The sequence below is a fragment of the Sphaeramia orbicularis genome, chromosome 12 (assembly GCF_902148855.1).
Source record: "Sphaeramia orbicularis chromosome 12, fSphaOr1.1, whole genome shotgun sequence".
Classification (NCBI taxonomy): Eukaryota; Metazoa; Chordata; class Actinopteri; order Kurtiformes; family Apogonidae; genus Sphaeramia; species Sphaeramia orbicularis.
This window is the reverse complement of record NC_043968.1, coordinates 38955604-38977277: the sequence shown is the minus strand read 5'-3', so window position 1 is coordinate 38977277 and position 21674 is coordinate 38955604. Positions and strand designations below refer to the sequence as shown.

Sequence of the window (21674 nt, the reverse complement as noted above, 5' to 3'; positions counted from 1 at the left end):
ATCAGTTTAACTCTCAGCAAGTCAATGAGGATGTTTCTCAAATGTTTGGTTACACTTCTTTTCAGCAGGATGCCGCATTTTAAAAAAAACTCTGAAAAAGAAGACAAAATGGGCAAAACGTAAACTGCTGTAAGTTTAATTTTTTGCCTAAAACAAAATCAGTATTAAAAAAGCCTGCATATCTGCTGGGCTATTAAGCATACGGTTAATGACCTGAATGGGCTCATTGCAAGAATTTTCACAGTTGGGAGGACTGGATGTTTTTAAAGTTGTTAAAAGTTTGTTACTCTCTCTGGAGATATTCACTAAGCAAGGCCGCAGTGCCAATTACAGGCAATCATCGTCAGTTTCATCTGCATCACACATGTGCTTTGATAGGAAAGTGTTTAAGCTGCAGCAATAACTATGATGAAATATTTGAAATTTGTGACAAAGCTTATGTATTACCACGTGAGTGCTTTAAATAGCGAAACAGTAAATGTCTTGACAGTTGAGATTTGCATTTCACCTGAGCAATCTGACTTTCCATCATTGTTGGATTAATTAAATCAATTCAGCCTCTAATTCTTGGCCTGGGGCTCCTATTACTGATCTTAACAGAGATGGGACTATCAGGGCTGTGAGGGTTCCCGAGAAAAAAAAAAATCAGTCCTCGTGATCGAGTGGATACGTTAAGTCATGCTTACACGGCACAGTGTGTTTACCAAGAGACTATCCTCTAGCAAGTGATTCATTTAAAATGCCTCTTGTGTTTGAGAGGTGTCGGCCATCTGCCAGATTGTTCTGTGTTTTTTTTTTTTTTTTGTTCATAGAACCCTAGATAAAGTTGTGAAGGTCGATGTGCTGTGAGGCCAGGGACGTGACGGTATGCATGCTGAGGAGCTGCCTTTTAGCTTCACAGTGGGACAGGGAGGGCTGGAGAAAAAGGAAGGACAGAAAGAAAAAAGAGAAAGGAAGTTGGCTGAATACAATAACCAGAGTAAAACAGGCAACAAGAGAGGAGAGAGAAATGTGAAACAGACTTTGAGAAGAAATTAATGTGGATATGAAAATGTATATGAATATGGAAGAGAGAGCAGAGATGGGGATGCTGCCTGGAAGGAGCGTCAGAGACCTCAAAGTGCCAAACCTCACATCTGCTGCAGGGGAATTTGGATACACGTCTGCAAAAGCATCTGACAGAGCTCCTCTACCGCACTGTACTTTTTCATCCTTTCTCGCCATCTACCTCACATACCATAAATGATGCCGACTTGACAGAGCAGTACCTGTGGCAGTGCATCTGTGGATCAGTGGGCACGGGGTGTCTCTTCCTCTGTTCGTCTGCCATTAGTTCTCCCAGTCTCAACTAACAAGCTCTTGGGTGCTTTGTTCTGAATGTACAAGGAGCAAGGAGCTTGGCTTGCGGTTCAAAGGGAACCCACAGCCCAAGAGCAGCTTCAACCAGCTGGTAGAGACACAGAGGCTGAAAGTTGTCTGGCTGCTTCTCCAATGTGAACTCAGATGTGTTAATCCCTGAAACTTCTCATATAGAGTCTAAATCCCCAGCTTTTACTAAATCCCTGTGCTTTGTTACTGAAATGAGAAGGTGCAGCAGAGGTTCACATTTTTCGTCCAGCTGCAAGGGCATTTTGTGTAATAGTATTAAAATTAGTGTTTTTTTATTTACTTTCAAGTAAATTTGTGTAAAATGAAGACGTTTAATAGCACCTGCAGAGTGCAAAACCTTCAAAGTGAGTGAGTTTCTACCTCACATACTGGTATTTTCTGTTGCACACCGACCGCTCATATAATGATATAGGGCACAGGTGTCAAACATGCGGCCCGGGGATCAAATCCAGCCCGCCAAAGGGTCCAGTCCAACCCTTTGGAGGAATTTTTGAAATGTAAAAATTACACTGAAGATATTAACAATCAAGGATGTTCGATCTAAAGTAGGTCAGACCAGTAAAATACTATCATAATAACCTATAAATAATGAAAAAAAGCTATTTTTTTCTTTTCGTTTTAGTGTCAAAAAAGTAAAATTACACAAAAATGTTAACATTTACAGACTGGCTTTTCACAAAAAATATGAACAACCTGAAATGTCTTAAGAGAAGTATGTAGTATTTGAACAGTATTCTGCCTATTATCAAATGTTTTGTGTATTTGTAGATCCACTGTGATCTGTAAGTTGTGATGCATATGTATAAATGATTAATTAAGGTGTAATATTGTTAAAATTATACTTATTTTTCTTAAGAATTTTCAGGTTGTTCATATTCATATTACATTCAAGTACGGTTCGTAAATGTAAACATTTTAATTAGGGAATTTTACTTTTTTTACTCAAAAACATAGAGAAAACTTTGGAATTGATATTATTTCTAAGTTCTTATCCAGTTATTTATATTATTTTACTGGTCTGACCCACTTTATATCATATTAGGCTGTATGTGGCCCCTGAACTAAAATGAGTTTGACACCCCTGATGTAGGGTTACAGAATTATACAAAATTAGTAAATTGTTCCTCTGTGTCTCAGGTTTGTTCATTTATCTAGAATTATGTCCCAATTATTTGAGTTGTCTTATCCTCCTGAGATCCAGGGAAGTAAAAGTTTTTTTCACATTTAATGACTGTCTGGATTGGGTTCGATTTCAACACTAGTCTTTGGGGGTGGGACCTTTCTGTGTGGAGTCTGCATGTTCTCCCTGTGTCTGCGTGGGTTCTCTCCAGGTACTCCGGCTTCCTCCCTCCATCCAAACACATGCACTGATAGGTTAATAGGTTAATCTAAATGGCCCATAGGTGTGAATGTGAGAGTGATTGGTTGTTTATCTCTATATGTTCAGCCCTGTGATAAACTGGTGACATGTTCAGGGTGTGTCGCCCATAAGTAGCTGGGATCGACTCCAGCGACCCCCATGACCCTAGTGAGGATAAAGTGGGTTCAGATAATTAATGAATGAATGAATTGTCTTAATTGGAAACAGCATAATACAACTAGGGATGTAATGATGACCGGTATAACGATAAACCGCGGTAAAAATCCCGACAGTTAGTATTACCATTTAAATTCTAATTATCGTGATAACTGTGTTTGATTACCGCACTTTGAAAACTCACGGTACTGCACATTTCCTGGAGAAGCAGCATCCATCTATCGATCTATCAATCTATCTATCTATGAAAAAGAAACTACAACAACTCAAACTTGATATGGAAAACGGTTAAACAATATCCATAAGGTGTCATCTTTAATGCACATTTGGATGTTTGATGTTTACATGTTAATATTTGAATGTTTGTGCCAACAGAAAGTACATTGTGCCTATTATTTTATTAGTTTTTTGTTTGTTTGTTTGTTTGTTTTCAAAATACGACTTGGTTACATTATTTCAGTGTGTGTGTTTAAGTATAAATGCCAGAATAATAATGATAACCATGATAGTTTTAGTCACAATAACCGTGATATGAAATTTTCATACCGGTACATCTCTAAATACAACTGTTTTTTTTTTTTTTTTTTCAGATACATGATTGTCCTTTGCATTTTATTTTTTGTTGTTTTTTATTTTAAGTAAAGTTGTGAAACTTGTCCCCTACAGAGGACAAAAATGCATTGCAAAAGGATATTGTCTTCTCAATGCACCAGCTTCATTTTGTTGACACTTTTGTCGTTCTTCACAACATTTCTTTTTCATATCAGCTTTGTAGTTGATAAGGGTGATTTACTGTCTTACTAAAATCTCATGTCTAGCCACAAAAGATATTGTGTCTTAATTGTTTATCCCAAAGTACTTATCTGTGTGCCTTTTTTCTGTTTTCATTGGTATTTTCTTCTATTCACAGATTTAGTTTACAGATATCCTGATTAATTGGTTTGGTTAATTAATGTGTGCTGATAAAGCCTTTTACAGTGTGTCAGGATTCTAAAACAGTAGGTTGTCAGTGATCGTTACCACTATCTAATACGCTGTTGCCAATAATTTTGGAATAGAATATTTTTACCTCTTCTCATGAAATGATTGTGAATGCGATTTATTTTTGAAAGATAAAGTGTATCTGGGACTCAGCATGTAATCATTACACCTGTTAAAAGGTTATTACTGATGTGTATGAATAGGAATAAAAAGAAGAATGTGTTTGAAAATAAAACGATTTCAATTTTATGTGCAACAATGGATTACACCTCTAAATTAGAAATACTGATTTGAAGGAGAATAATGCCCCAAAAAAGATTAGAAAATGTCCGCATCAAATTATTATTTTCTTTGACATTTATAGATGAATTACTTTTGTGTCATAGTTTGATGTTCAGTGATTCAGATTTATTTAGTTAGTTAGTTATTCCATTGACTTAAAATCTTCAGTTCAGCAATTATCTGGTTTCCAATGTGGTGAAAAATATTAAATTTCTAACTCACATAATGTTTTTTCAGTGTAAAAATTTTGGGGGAGATTCATCAGCTGATTCATGCTCCAAACTACTGTTATTATAACTCTTCTTAAAAATCCTCTACCAGTCAACCATAGATACAATCTTTTCTGTTCTTGATTATGTGCAGATAAATGTGTTTAGATTAGACGGGGGTCTACTGGTGTTACTGAAAGAAGCATTCTTGTTGAAGCAGCTGTCCTCTGCAGTGTCTCTGTCATGACTGGAAATTTGTTCATGTTTTCATATTCCAGATTGTTCTCATAGCTACTAGTAAGGCGATTATTTTTTGTGCACTCAACAAGCTTCCTCTTTTTTTCTGTTTCTTCAGGCCACAGTTGCGGCGTTTGCAGCCAGCGAGGGTCACTCCCACCCCCGAGTGGTTGAGTTACCCAAAACAGAGGAAGGGCTGGGCTTCAATGTGATGGGTGGAAAAGAACAGAACTCACCTATTTACATCTCCCGCATCATCCCTGGAGGTGTAGCTGAAAGACACGGAGGCCTAAAGCGAGGAGATCAGCTGCTGTCTGTCAACGGCGTGGTACGTCCAACCATGATGATGAGGATGGGATTTAAAGGGGTCATATTTTACTAAACCCACTTTTATTAGTCTATGGTACATTTATTTGTGTATTTGGACCCTAATAGTTCAAAAAGTTTGAATTTGAACCCTCCAGGTGCTGCAAAGCTATCTTTATATTCATTTGGGCAAAAATTGAGTGGATTTCTACAACCTGTTTTAATTTCTGCTTAATTTGTGAAGAGAAGACTTCCAGTTGCAGGTTTGATTTGTCCATAACACCTTCTTCCAGTCTTCAGTAGTCCACTGGTGGTGTTTCATGGCCCAGGCAAGCCTCTTTTTCTTATTCTGAAGTCTCAGCAATAGCTCTCTCGCTGCAACTTGACCCATCAAACCTGCAACTGGAAGTCATCTCTTCACAATTGAAACTGAGACTTGCTTACTACGACCACTATTGAGCTGTGCTTGAAGCTGTTGTCCTGTGAGTCGCCTATCATACAACCTGTTGACTCTCAGAAACTTGTCTTCTGATTCTGTTGGGGCTTTGGGTCTGCCAGACCTCTTCCTGTCAGCATTTCCCCCAGTTTCTGAGTGCCTTTGGATGGTGAAGGAAACTGGACTTACTGACACCTTGACTTTCTTGGCAATTTCTCTGTAGGAAAGACCTACATTTTTAAGTGCTATGATGGTCTGTCTCTCTTCTATCATTAATTGCCTTTTCCTCTTTTCCATTTTTATAGTAACACACTACATTCTGCAGTACAATACTGTTCAAATAATGCTCACAACAGTATGGTACCAAAGTGTGTTCCAACACTACTTTTATGCAGACAGAGGGGGTTGGAAGGAATTAAGAAACGTTGGGACACCTGTAGGAATTGGTAGCACCAACTTTCAAGGCTTGATCAACCTCCATTGCTGCAGAACCACTTTAAGTTGTTAACCAATTTCATGTTCACCTTTTTGTATAATTCTGAAATGTACATTATTTTTCAGTTTTGTTTAAGCTTACCTTTTTTTTTACCTCTGGCAGTTCACCACTTACCTTTGTACCATTTCAAGCTGTTCATTGGACTTGAACTGTTTGAATTTCAATACGAAACTGGAAAAATTGGGGTATTCTAAAACTTTTAACCGGTAGTGTATAAGGTCAAGACTTCTGATGGACATTTCTCTGAGTACGACATAATTGTTTGTCAGCAGCAGCGGTTGTAGTCCATACTGAAAATATGTCCAAACGTGGAGCCCATTACCTAAAATGTTCAGTTGTTGGTTGAACAGGACAGAGCAGCACAGCCAACAACCTGGAGGGGATGGGGCATGAAGTGGCTCATTTGCATTTAAAGGGCCAGCGCTCAAAATGACCTTTCTGGTGTCATTACTCAGAAATAAGGTTGAAGATGGACCTGTGGAGTTGAATTAATGAAGAATTCAGACCCAAGCGTAGCATTTCGATGGCCAGAATACAAAACCTCCTATCTGAAAAAATCAGTTTTTTCAGGAAACAAAAAAAAGGTTTAGTTTTATTATAGTATGTTTTTTGTTAAAGATATCCAAGCATGTTCTACTGTTCTCAGACTCTCTTTCTATATTATGTGTTAACAATACATAGTAGGTATTTATGCCTTCCAAAGTGCAGTCCATTTAATGTGAAAACTCAAAATCTAAAAATTTGCAGATAGGAGGTTTTGTTTTTTGGCCATTGATTTACAGTTTATGTAGACCACAGGAAAATGTTTTAAAATGCACAATTCCATTTAAAAAAAACAAAAAAAACAAAATATCACTCCTTTAAGGGCGGGAGGGGCTTATAAAAGGGAATATAATTCTTTCTAATAGGTTATATAAGAAAATATAGGAAAAGTATTTGCTCAGCTGATTTAGTTTTTTTATTTTAACCCCTCTCCACCTAAATTTATTTGTGTTGTTGCTGTTACGTAGATCTTAAATTAAGTGGAGATTGTTCATTTGAATATAACACCTACAATAACTATGTTGCAAATTAATGACATTAGGCATAATTATCATAATAGGAATTCAACAAATTTTCCAATCTCAGGTATGAAGATTATTTGATTGATACTGCTGTTGATCAGTTATTCCTGTCAACAAGCCTGACAAAACAAAAGTAATCCAAAAATCAATAGAATGTCATTAAAATGAATAACACCGTCACAGAAACAGGGTGTTGAAATCGATCCATGAATGTCAGGGATCAGAGATAACCAGGTAACATATGTAGATTCACAAAGAGTGTTGGAACAGCACCACATTAGAAAAACTGTGGAATATGGAGGTGAAAACGCTGTTGCTGTTGAGATCTAACACATGTTAATGGTGCTTAAATGAAGGTCAGAAACCCTTTTTGCACCTACTGGAATTCATTTCTGCTCAATATCATGTGGGAGGAATATATTTCCTTCCTAGGAGTGGTTGTACTTTAAGAACAGGTATTCTGCTGGGTTTCTATAATGTTGTCCTCTCTCCGTCTTTCTACCCCCCGCAGAGCGTAGAAGGCGAACATCACGAGAAGGCGGTGGAGCTGCTGAAGGCGGCCAAAGACAGTGTAAAGCTGGTGGTTCGCTACACCCCTAAAGTGCTGGAGGAGATGGAGGCTCGCTTCGAGAAGCTCCGCACGGCCCGACGACGTCAGCAGCAGCAGCTCCTCATGCAGCAGCAACAACAGCAGAACCTGACTCAGCAGAACCACATGTCGTAGGTGAGGCGCTTCATTGCTTTAAGGGTGACAGGCAGGAGGAAGGTGGACCGCTGAGACAACATCAACATACAACCAGAGAAGGCGGTGATGGCGTTATTCCATCTAATAAAACAGGAATCTGAACGGTGAACACTGTGGATGGTCTTTATGTTTGTGTCAACAGAAATTACAGAGTGAAGGGGAGGTGATGGATGGTCTGGATGTAATCTGCTAGAATAAGGGTGAATATTTGCATCATACAGTGGCAGGATTATCAGTCTTCTTCCCACAATCTGTGTGTTATCATTTTGAAAACCATCCCTCTCTACATACAGGGGTTGGACAAAATAATGGAAACACCTTAAAAAATCAACAAAATATAATTTAATATGGTGTAGGTCCGCCTTTTGCGGCAATTACAGCCTCAATTCTCCGAGGTATTGATTCATACAACTTGTGAATTGTTTCCAAAGGAAATTTAAGCCATTCTTCAGTTAGAATACTCTCCAACTCTTTTAGAGACGATGGCGGTGGAAATCGACGTCTTACTTGAATCTCTAAAACTGACCATAAATGCTCAATAATGTTGAGGTCTGGGGACTGTGCCGGCCATACGAGATGCTCAACTTCATTAGAATGTTCCTCATGCCATTCTTTAACAATTCTAGCTGTATGGATTGGGGCATTATCATCTTGAGGTGAGGGTGTTTCCATTATTTTGTCCAACCCCTGTACAAGAACAAGTGGTGCCAGGTACAGCAAACCCCACCCCTCACACATATTTCATCCATTATAAGTAAATGGGAAGATTTTAACCTCCTGAGACCTAGCAATGTATTTTTGTCCTCTGTAGGGGACAAAAGTTTCACGGTTTTACTTAAAAAAGGCTGTCCATTGCAAAGGACGTTCCATTAAAGCAGGGGTGTCAAATTCATTTTAGTTCAGGGGCCACTTTCAGCCAAATTTGATCTCAAGTGGGCCAGACCAGTAAAATAATAACAGGGAAAAAAAGTAAAATCATATTATGATCAGGTTTACATCTACAAAGTTCCCGTAAAAATCTGAATAACATGAAAAACTCAAATTGTTTATCATTTACACATGTGCCTTACAATCGCACAAAACATTTAGTAGTATATTTTATATAGAATATTGGTAAAATTGCATTTACTTTTCTTAAAACATTTCCATTTGTTCAAATTTGTTCAGGTTATTCACATTTTTTGTAAAAGTATAGTTTGGTAATGTAAACATTTTCAGGTCATTTTACTTTTTACACCAAAAAAAACAAAGAGAAAATGTGGGGTTGTCATTATTTATAGGTTGTAATGATAATATTTTACTGGTCTGACCCACTTGAAATGTAATTGGACTGTATGTTTCTGTATGTGGAACCTGAATTTAAATGATTTTGACACCACTGATTGTTTATATCTTCAGTGTAATTTTTGCATTTCACAAATTTCATCCTGCAGGCCGGATTGGACCCTTTGGCAGGCCGGATTTGGCACCCGGGCCGCATGTTTGACACCTGTGCATTAAAACATAAATAAATAAATAAATTATTTTTTTTTTTAAATGTATCTGAAAAAAGTGTTACATTATGCAGTTTCCATTCAAGACAATTGTAAAATGTAAAAAAGCTAAAACTTTCCCTTTCCTGAGTCTCAGGAGGTTAAAAAATCATAAAAAATCTTAACTTTGACCTACCTGTCCCAAACTGTAATCACATCTATTCTGGGTCACTGGCAGTTTATAAACCCAATTTGGTATGAATTTAACCGACAGTTTTGCTGCTTAAGTGTTAACAAACAAACAAACAAACCAAACCAACAACAATACCCCCTGCCTCACCTTCGGGGGGGCAGGGTAATGACAGGCTCAGAGCTGCAACTCCACCTTGAAAATGACAGGGTTTGACTAAGGCTCATCTTTTTATGTGTCATTTTCTTTTGTAGGAATTTAGACCTTTTAATACACTCCCTCATGTTCACATATTCCACCTGAACAGTTCGTCTCCTGACACTTTTATTCAAATGTCGCCGATTCCTGAGCTCTTACCCAAACACCCCAGGTGAATTTAACCCCTATTCCAGAGCAGTATCAGAGGGTGTCAAACCAGTCTACAACACTGGCTGCTCAGTGATGGATATGCAGTGTATTTCTGTGCAGCTTTATCCTTAAAAGACCTCAACTATCTTTAGTAATGTGTTTTTGCAAGTGGTTAGATAAGAAGATTGATTTTCCTCTCATATCTCTTTGTTAAATTCCGTGGTAACGCTTGTCCCAGTCCTCTGGCCCAGTGTGGGTGGCTGAGATCCAGATGAGCACAGATTATCTTGGAGCTTCAACGTGGATTTTTTTTCTGTTTAAATGAGATTCAATGTCATAGTGTGTAATCAGTGGGGGACAATGAATGCAAATATCCACATAGAGTATTACCTTTGACATGACCAATAAGCCGAGCCCCAGCTTTCATCCTTATTATCATCTTTCATCCACGTTCCAGAAGCTTAAGACTGTCGAAATGTTAGAGTTCATAGCTTGATGTTTGTTTTGTTCCTTTCTCTTTTTCCATCAACTCAGTGTTTTATTTTTTTCTATCCAGATGAATGTTTTTTTTTTTTTTGTAATTTATTATTTCTTTTATTAGTTTTACTGAGTGTTTTCTGTTTACTCATCCCACTAAGTTCAGCATCTGCAAGTGTAAAAAAGCAGCACATCCACATTATATAAGGAGTACACATAGAGAGCGGATGTAGATGTACAGGGGTTGGACAAAATAATGGAAACACCTTAAAAAAATCAACAAAATATAATTTAATATGGTGTAGGTCCGCCTTTTGCGGCAGTTACAGCCTCAATTCTCCGAGGTATTGATTCATACAACTTGTGAATTGTTTCCAAAGGAATTTTAAGCCATTCTTCAGTTAGAATACCCTCCAACTCTTTTAGAGACGATGGCGGTGGAAATCGACGTCTTGAATCTCTAAAACTGACCATAAATGCTCAATAATGTTGAGGTCTGGGGACTGTGCCGGCCATACGAGATGCTCAACTTCATTAGAATGTTCCTCATGCCATTCTTTAACAATTCTAGCTGTATGGATTGGGGCATTATCATCTTGAGGTGAAGGTGTTTCCATTATTTTGTCCAACCCCTGTAGGTTCAACCATTCATTTAATTTTTTTTTCTGCCTTACTCTATTTTGCTTTGTAATCATTTTCCCTGGTCTGTGCACAGGTAGCAGGCCTTTACATCCCAGCATGAGGCCTTAAGCCCCCAGTGGTATATTTTGCAAACGGAGCTGCGGGTATCCTCTGTGCAAACATTACTACCACTGCTGTGTTCTGCACTGATTCGGTTGTAAAGGCTGTAAATTATTCAAGCTTAAGCTGATTTCATCAGAGCTTATGCTCTGCAGGTACGCTGATAAGTATGCTGCTACGTGGAAGCTGCAGCTGGATGCAGGGTCTCCATACCTCTGCTGTAGGCAATATTTTTACAGAGGCCAAATTTAGAACAAAGCTCTGCACATTCAGTCAAGCAAAACTAACTCGCACTTTCAGGCTTAAGAATAAACATTTACGACACTAATCAGACCATGAAGTGAAATTGTATCATTCTGCACTGAATTCTGCACAGACATCTCATCTTATGGAAATGTTTCCGTCACGTATTGGTGGTGGGCATGTGTCCAAATGCTCTGTGGCACTGCCCATTTGATGCTAAATCCCCCAAGCATATCTCTTGTCTTACTCTTGGCACGCCTCAACTTGGGAGGGTATTTAGGAGCTTGTAACAGTGTTCTGTGTCGGAGCCACAGACAGGGAACTGAGTAGGGATCATGTTTTATCAATGCTGGCACAATGACCGCAGAGATTTGCTTTGGCGGCCAAGAGGCTGCCAACCAAGTGTCACACACAGACAGACAAGAGCGTAACTTAAAGCCACTGGTTCGCCTGGTATTCATCTGTCTGGTATTGATCTGCAGTGGTCGTTCTTCCTCTTTCCCAAAAAACAAATCCCAACATTGTAGCAAGAGTCAGATTTTGGCCCTTTAATTTTGCAATATTATGTCTTGTGATGCTGTATTCATACCCAAAAACACAGCTTGGATTTTAATAGCATATATGTAAATACTTCTAAAAGTAAATAGTTTATTTTGTGTTGTGTTTAAACCCCCCACTTCTTGACAGCAGTGACTGTATTATATGGTAGTGTGCTCATTATACAACCGCTGTTTTGTGAAAATCAAATAAAAACTCACAATATATTGCTTTTCTTACATTATTGCAGTACACTACAATATATTGAATTGAAACATCTGTCTGATGTGAAGAATATAATGCACTATGCACCCTATAAGGTTGTTGTTTTTTTGGGTTGAAATGAGCATACACATTTATTTCTCATTCTTTCTTCAGATTCAATAAGAAAATAAGAAATTGTGCACATCCTTAAAAGACACACAAAAATTTGAACTAAATGGGTTCTAACAGTGTATTTAATGTGACATCTGACCCCATGACAAGACACAGCACAAACAGAAACATCTGACATGGCAATGAAACCTGGTATAAAACATCAGAAAATTAATGCAGTAACTCTCATGTTGTATAAACAAAAGGATGAAAAGGTATTAAATGCATTAAAGAAGGTCACACTTAATACTACCACTACAGTTTATAGAAGCATGCACATGTGTGGTCATTCAAACCTTATTAAACCAACAAACCTTATGTTGGCCTTGGACTGTTGCACAGAACTCGACAGGGATGCACTTATTCCCTGATTAAATATTCATTTACAGATGTGCACGACTTAAAGCAACAGGACTCTTGACTTGCATTTCCCCATTTGCTTTTCATATCACACAGTATTTTGAACACCCATCAGTGAAGTAACCAGACAAATCAAGGCCCCACACGGTTTTAAAACCCTGTAAAAATGCATCCCGCACAGACATTGGACACAAATGTAATTACTGCATTTATTTATTTCAGATAGGTAGTCAGTTTGAGTCTCTGTCAGTAACATTTATTTCAATTTCTTCATAAATGTGGATAAAATCTTGACCTTTAGACTGCATTATGTTGGAAGTATTATGTTAATGTTAATGTTGTAATTGAATCCCGCTGTCCTCGCACATTGCATTGACATTTTGGTCACGTGAGGCAGAAGGAGGTCACTACAAATTAGTACTGATTCACTTTGTTGTGATCAGAGATGACAGATACAGCATTTACTAAACACTTGTTTTACCTTTTGTTTGTCACTGTTCCTATCAATAAGCACATGATTAAAAGCGGAGAGAGGGGTGCTGTTATTTCAGTAAAAACTGCAGTACACCTTACTAAACTTGGTATAATTAAATTAACATATTATTTTACAAAGAAAGGAAGAAAAATCAAGTTTTTTTTTCTAATGACATCCAATTTTCACGATTTTGAAATGTCCATCAAGAAATGTTACAATAATGATCACGTTTTCATTCTTTTTGTGTTTGTCACAAATTACTCACGTATGTAAGGCTCTTGATTTAGCTTTTATTTATCACCCTGCATGAATCACACATGAAGAAGAGCCCAGTTTTAAATGTGATCCGTGATGATGAAGATGAAGGACAAACAGAAATGCGTGGGGAAAAAAAAACTGGACTGTGTTTGGCCGAGCACCACCTGGCTCCCGTGGAGAAGAGTACACACTGACATCTTCATGTGGATACACAAGCCAAAACAGAAATCACAGCGGCCATGATTGTACCCAGGGTTATGTTTAAAGATGATTCATTAACGAAGACTTGTCTCAATGAGCACTTAATTAAATCATGTGGTATAACAGAGTGATCCTGAAACCGCTAAAAACAGCACCACTTTGTCAGGAGTGGGCTGGCAGCTCACTGTAAACCAGGGCTGTCAAACTCATTTTAGTTCAGGGGCCACATTCACCCCAATATATTCTCAAGTGGGCCAGACCAGTAAAATAATACCAGTGAAAAAAGTAAAACTACATTATGATAATGCGTACATCTACAACGTTTGCTTAAAAATCTGAATACTGTGAACAACTTGAAATGTCTTAAGTTAAACGAGTGCAGTTTTAGCAATAATCTGCCTCAGTTTATCATTTACACATGTGCATTACAACTTACATTACAGTAACAAATACACAAAACATATAGTAACAGGTGTAATACTGATGAAATTGCATTTACTTTCATTTCACATTGTTCATATTTGTTCAGGTTATTCACATTTTTTGTAAAAGGATAATTTGTTTAAAATGTAAACGTTTTCATGGAATTTTACTTTTTTACACTACAACAAAGATCAAATCTGCAGTTGTCATTATTTATAGGTTATTGTGATAGTATTTTACTGGTCTGACCCAATTGAGATCTAACTGGTCTGTATGTGTGTGTATGTGGAACCTGAAATAAAATGATTTTGACTCCATTGATTGTTAATATCTTCAGCGTAATTTTTTTTTTTTTTTTTTAAACTTTTTCTTTTGATTTTTGCACAATATAAAACAGAACAAAACATCTGTGACAAGACATATATAAAAAAATAAAAAAAATTACACCACATAGTATTATTATAGTTACAAGTATTGTACTACATCTATAGATACATTGCCAAATATCGAAATATTCATATATTTGTATACATATACACACATCTATATAAATACAAAACACCTCATGTCAGGGCTTATAAGAGCAATTCTCGTCAACAACCCAAAAAGTTTAATTATACAAATAGTCTTCAACCATGTGCCATCTCCGCTTAAAAAGATCCATTTTCATTTGTAGTGATGCAGTCATTCTTTCCATAGTGTACACTTGTTTCAGTCTTTGTTTCCATTCTATTACGGTTGGTGATTTGACACTCTTCCAATTTACTGTTACTATTTTTTTTAGCAATCAATAGTAAAATATGTAAAATATATCTCTGCTCTGCATTAAAATCATTGACCGGTATGACTCCAAGTAAATAGAACAAAACATTTGAAGGGACTTCTCTTTTTACAGTTCTTTCAATTTCTTCTTTGATATTTTTCCAGTATATAAACAAGCTCGGACAGTCCCAAAATACGTGTGTATGGTCACCTGTTTTACCACAGTTTCTCCAGCATAAAGCTGTAGATGGATCCTTGACAACATAAGATATAACCAAAGGAGTATGAAAAAATCTGGTCTTGAGTTTCCAATCAAATTCCCTCCACTGCTGACTATTGATGCTTTTATGAATAATATTACATAATTTGTCCCACAATTCATCTTCTATAACAGTATTTGATTCCAGTTCCCATTTTTCTTTGATATCATAGGTATTTTGAAAGGTATCTGGTGAGAGTCTTTCATAGAGATGAGAGATGTAAAAAAAAAAAAAAAAAAAAAAAAAAAAAATCAGCATAATTTTTGCATTTCACAAATTCATCCCCGGGCCACATGTTTGACACCTGTGCTGTAAACCAATGCTCTCAGCTTGTTTTTCTTTGCTTGTAATCTGCAGGTTGTTCCAAAAGAAGAAGAAGTGAAAGGGAGCAAATTGTGGATCTCAAAGACCATCTGTTTGTGTTGAGCATCCCGAAGGAATCTCCCCATCGTGGAGGAAGCTGTACCAACAAAGAAGGCTTTTTTACTTCACTCTCTCCCCTCCAGTGTGTACCATCGATTACTGAGCAAAAACACCGAGAGCCAGTTGTCCTAAAATTGGTGCTTTGTGGGAGGCCAACACTGAAAGTCGTCCATTTTAACTTTGTATTCCCTTTTTCTAAGTTGTTCTCCCTGGATAGTTCAAGGTTGTGACTCTAAATGAATTTCCTTTCTTGTGCTTGTTGTTTTGTTTACAGTCATCCATTTTCGATTGAATACCGACACCCATGACACCGTGGCACCTTTGCCATTTTGCCATAGATATCATTTGTACAGTGGTGTTTCTATTGATTCCTCAACTGGTGCTTGTGTCTCTGTACGAATGACCATTCATTTGTCCTGTTTTGGAAAAACGTGAACTCTTTTTTACCTTCTATATTGTAGCAAGAAAAGATTTTGTATCTTGTAGGTTTAGCAATAACGCACATGCTTCAGTTTGACATTTCACCACTAAATTCACGATCAAATACGTACAACACATGCAGAGTTTATGGGATATGTGCAAATGATAAAGCAACCTGGGTCTCATGCACTGAAAGGCAGCTTCTGAGTCCAAATCTATCCTTTGTGCCATTTAAAGAGATTACTGATTTGCAGAGATAAAAAAAAAAAAAAGAGAGCGATATAAAATGTATGTTTCCAAGATTTTTTGACAAGGTCCAAATCAATAATAAATATCTACTGTGTCCTATTCCCGACAGATGAATAGAATGTCAGTTTAAAAGAGTAAAAACCTAAATCAAAATATGGTATTATCTTTATTTTTCAGACTTCTCTATTTTATAGTTCATGAGAGCAGAGATTTAACATAAAGTTTTATTGTTCCTTTTAGATATTATGTATTCTTCAGACTTGCAGATTATTATTTAAGTTTATTCATTGTATAACAGCTGAATGCTAGCACATAGTTGATGTGGTGTTGATCCTCACACTTTTGTTTTGACAATCATTGTAAGCAGCGATGACACTCAGAATCTGATGTTAAGCTTCTCCCTCCAAACCCGGTACCTGAACTCCCTCTGTCAAAGCACCAGAGTGGGAAAAACCCCCACAAAGGTCTGTATTTGTGTTTTTTGTTGTTTCCATCTTTGGTGCTAAGCTTTGTGGTGGTGGTGTCTTTGCACTGCGCTTGCCAGAAATTCCTTTTAGAGTTCTGAGTCTTCGATACTGTTTTTGTTGTTTTCTTTTCTCTGTAGGTGGTGGGCTTTATTTTGTCAGTTTAAACATACATAAATGCTTTTGATGCTTAGACTGTCTCTGTCTGTTTACCATAAGCAAACACCGAACAAAAAAACAAAAAAAATGCATCAATTCCAATAAGCCAGAGGATTTTTGCTTCCCTAAAAGAGACCAACCAGTCGCTGTATCATAACAGCACATACGAGGCTTATTAATGTGTCAAGTTGCATTATCGATCCTTTATTACAGATTTTATTATTTACTATCAGCCACAAACGATTGCATTTTCACCCTTAATTATCTCTGATTTCTTAATTACATCTAATTGCACAATTTACAGATAGTCCATTTATAATGTGTGCCACACTGCCAGATATGGCCATTTCCTAAATCACCTGTTTGCAGTTAAATGTAGTTAATGCCAAGTCTGTGGTATTACTGTTCCTGACCAAACTGCTCAGGTTTTGTAGGAAGCCCATCATCTGATAAACAACAACATTCTGTCCATCCTTCATGTCTCAATCAGATAAATCCTGTTTTGTATCTTTAAATCACAGGTACTCTTTCTTAATTGACTTGCATTTTTGAAACTGATGGTCCTGTACTTAACGTAAAGATGAAAAAAGACAGAAAACTGTTGATATGCAATTGTTATACATAATATATTTGTATAAATAAATCTATGTGCTTGTGTACAGTGAATGCTTTGTTGTTTCTCGTTTGATTAGCAAAAGCAAGAGGCCACATTTTGACTTACTATTGAATAGTTATTAACTAAAATGCATTTTAATTTAAGTTGCAATTATGGATTATAGTTAAGGGTGATATAATAATAATAATAATAATTATTATTATTATTATTATTATTATTATTATTATTATTATTATTATTATTATTATTATTATTATAAAGCACTTTCCAGCCAGACAGTTCTAAGTTCTTCACAACATAGAAACAATCACTCAAATGAACATGTGATACAGTACAATATGTTTGTGGGGTTTTTTTTCTTAAATTTAACCTTCATTTGACCCTCAAAGACCAAAACCATCAACTGATTCAAAATCATTTTAATACTTTGGAATCACTCATCCATTAAATACATTGAAATAATTCAGATCAAATGCAGTTTCTCAGTTTTTCAGCAGCATCAGATATAACCCACTCCGACTGAGGCTCCTCAGTGAACATAGATTCATCATCTTCTGTAACATCCACCAATAAAACTCAAGTAAATGCTTTTTATGTTCAGTTAATGGTATATTTTGCTGAAAAAACTGCATGTGTTTCATTGAAAAATACATGACACAATATTCTAATAAATGGTGATAAATTACTCTGGAATAGTAAGATAAAGAGAAAAAATCATTTGGAAGTCACCAAAAAAAAAAAAAAGTATTTATTAACCAGGAGAGATTCTTTGAGATTAAAAATTTATTTTGCAAGAGCATCCTGGGAAAGGTGGCAGTTAACCAGGTAGTAACCAGATTTAAGATTTAAAGATTCAAAGGGTTTATTGTCATGTGTGCAGTAAAGGAACAGGTATCTTACTTTGCTGTCCACACTGAATGCCACAAGAATTTAAGATAAGTACAAAAGTATAAGTATAAAAACTGAAATAGAATAATTTAGCTAGGAATTTACAACAGCCAAAGCAAAGTGGCATTTAAAAAATGGCATGCAAGAGAAAAAGAGCAAAATAAATAAATAAATATAAACTACTATTACTATGACATAAATGTGCAACATCCGGGTAACTGTGCAAACTGTCAGAGGTAAATGGAATACAGCATGTGCAAAACTGCCTGAGATAAGTGAGATGTTAATGTGCAAAATTGTCAGATAAACAGTATCGGTCAGTATAAAGAATGGTTAAATGTGCACAAAATGCCATTTAGCAGTAGCCACAAAAATAGTTCCAGGTCTTTAAGGGTTTATCTCTACAAGTAAAGACCATAAAGTGTGCTATTTGGGTATTTAGCTGCCACAACAGTGAAATATCCAGTCATCGATGCCTGCCTTACAGAACACAAACAGCCTCTAAAGGTGCAGTAGTTAAACCTTATGTGTTTAATCTGTAGGCTCATCCAGGTTTGGAGTCAGAGCAGAAAGTCGATGTCCTTTGTCAGCTCAGTACAAAGAGCAAGCACTGAAACTAATAAAGACTTGTAAATAGCAGGCACTAAACAGAAATAGTGACAAAAGTAGCACAAAACAGTGATTTTTATCTCCCTGGTAACATAATGCACGCAATGTGTTGTACACTGAAGTTTCTATAAGACAAATACCAGGTGACGTACCTGCCCACTCAGCTGTGTCCATGACTGAACACATGAGTAAACACTTCAGATACTCTGCATAGAACGCCTCCTCAAAACTACATAGCAACCATGATGAGAATAAGTAGGAACAAGTGTTCAGCTCTTATTATAAGTGTGGTTCCTGTAATAGAGACTGTAAAACTACATTATTATGTGCTATTGCTAAAGGAAATACAAATACCATAATCACAGGTGTCAAACATGCAGCCCGGGGGCCAAATCCAGCCCGCCATAGGGTCCAATCTGGCCTGTGGGATGAATTTGTGAAATGCAAAAAATTACACTGAAAATGTTAACAACACTGGTCTACAATTTTTTAGAAATGATTTGCTTCAGAGATTAAATGTGATAAATGTTACATATTTTAATAAGATTAATTGGAAAATAAATGACAAAAGTGCCAGTTTGCTGATGTTTTCAAGGTATATGATTAAGTGTTATTACACATATATATTGGTTTATGTACATTTATATAATAGCTTTATAAATCTTCCACTAAATAGAACCTGTAAAGTGAATGTATTCTAATGTGCAGACAGTGTTTTGAAGTAGATCTTGTAGCTCTGAGACAAATATTCCTCTTGAGTCAAACCCATTCTCTCGTTAATTCTTAAATTTCACATTTTGACCCAAGGCTGTATCTTGGAAAGTTCAGCCAACCAGCATTTTTTACTTGATTTTTCTTTATCAGTGACTCTCATGTAGTAAAATTTCATTACTTTTATTCTGGAAGCATTTTCCTTGTAGACCAGTGCAATCAATGGTGTCAAAATCATTTTAATTCAGGTTCCACATACAGTCCAATTAGAGTTCAAGTGGGTTACAGCAGTACAATTTTATCATAATAACCTATAACATAATTACAACCCCAAATTTTCTCTTTGTTTTTTTGGTGTAAAAAAGTAAAATTACATGAAAGTGTTTACATTACCAAACTATACTTTTACAAAAATGTGAATGACCTGAACAAATATGAACAAACAGAAATGTCTTAAGAGAATTAAATGCAATTTTACCAACATTCTGCCTGTTACTAAATGTTTTGTGCGATTGTAATGCACATGTGTAAATGATAAACTGATAAACTGAGATATTATATTATTAAAATTGCACTTGTTTTTCTTAAGACAATTCAAATTGCTCATGTTATTCGGATTTTTAAGGAAACTTTGTAGATGTAAACCTGATCATAATAGAATTTTACTTTTTTCACTGTTACTATTTTACTGGTCCGGCCCACTGGAGCCGAATGTGGCCCCTGAACTAAAATGAGTTTGACACCCCTTCTGTAAACATTGTCTCCATGTAAGAAATTGATTAGACCTCCTTCCTCTTTGTTTAGCTCCTTCCTGCACTCTGACTCTTGAGGCTGAATGTCTAATGCATTCACAAAGACAAGCAACAACTCACATCTTGCTGTAATTCATTTCTCCATCCTCGAGAAGCTAAATAATGAAGAGTTTAGGTTCAAGTATCATGAAAACATCAGCTTTAATTTAACCAAAGAAAATCTAAATGCTTGACACATGATGAATTGTCTCAATGTTGCCAAAAGCTGAGAACCACAAACTGCATCAGCTCTTTTTCTTTCTTGGCAGATCTTTCATTGGACAACTGTACAACATTACAAAATGTGCCAAAGGGCAGATTTAATTCAGCAGAGACCCCACTTAAACATTCATTACAGGATCAGTATTCTCCTTATATATAAGAAAGCATATAAATTAGCTTCAAAATGCAATATCAGGATTAAAATATGAGGCATGAAGTGTATCCTTGGGGTACAGAGTTACTCTTTAATATTGATCAAGAAAGTACAATGACGAACTAAATATAATCAATTGTAAATAAGAGGAATATGAGAAACACCTCTCCCTTGTGGTCAGATACAGAACTACATTAATGGTTGCTATATAATATTAACTCTTGCTTTTATTCTTTGTGAATTATTAATTGTGTCCACTCTGTCTTGGGTGGGACTCACATAAATAAATAATAGAAATGGAATCAAAATAAATATGTTATCAGTTGACAATTTCTAATCATCTCAAACAAGCTTTGAAACGTTATTTGTTGAAACGTCACCCTCTGTGATGGAGCAATTTATGAATCACAACCAAAGTGTAACCATGGAAAATGACATCAGTGACATTTGGAGAGCTGTACGAAGCCGTGCTTATTGAAATACAAGCCGCTGCTGGAATTCCCACAATGCTTCACAGCGCTGTGGCAGAAACACAGAGCTGCTGGGGAGCTGCTCGTGTCTGCATGTGGCAGTTTGATACTCCAAGCCTGTGGTGGCAAAGTGAGGGAATGCTGTTGGGTAGATCAACATGTAGTGCTTTGGCAATAATTATTAGACCACTGTGGCGTGCTGCTAAAATGCATTTTCTGCCTCTTGCTTTCATTTTCCATTTGGAGGCTGGAATGAGCAGCTGTTTCCAAGTCTTTTAGACGTGACTCTTTCCTCTTTGTGAAGCACCAATTTTCTCCTCTTGCTTGAATTATCACAAATTACTTTTGTCTTGAGCTTATTCGTGTAGCTGGTGCACATAATAATGGTGCCTCTCATGTAAAAGCTGGTAAATTTTACTACTATGAAATGTCATGCTTTATACATATTTTATTGAATGTTTTTTTTTTTACTATAAACTGCTATAATTATTTAACTGCATTGACTGACATAAAAAAAAATATCAGTGTCATGTTGAATTTCTACAAAAAAATCACAGATGGTTTAATAGTTATTTCCAAAGACAAATGTGCTGAGGAGGTTACTTTCTCAACTGTTAATTCATTTCCATTAGGCATTTCATTATTGTTATTATTTTATTTATCTATTTTTAGCTTATTCTGAACAGTAACAATA

General features: G+C 36.4%; 1 protein-coding gene across 2 annotated transcripts in view; it reads left to right on the top strand.

Moving 5' to 3' along the window:
• The window catches only part of lin7a (lin-7 homolog A (C. elegans)), a 48330-nt gene extending 31145 nt beyond the window's left edge, over nt 1-17185 (top strand). The window contains exons 4-6 of one of the 2 annotated variants that reach the window (XM_030149016.1): nt 4754-4963; nt 7449-7657; nt 15162-17185. In XM_030149016.1, coding sequence (XP_030004876.1) covers nt 4754-4963; nt 7449-7657; nt 15162-15186 — 444 coding nt within the window. In that variant the 3' untranslated portion in view covers nt 15187-17185. Of the gene's footprint in view, nt 1-4753; nt 4964-7448; nt 7662-15161 lie in introns of both variants that reach the window. The other variant, XM_030149018.1, reaches the window with a different exon arrangement.
• Nucleotides 17186-21674: the final 4489 nt, after the last annotated feature.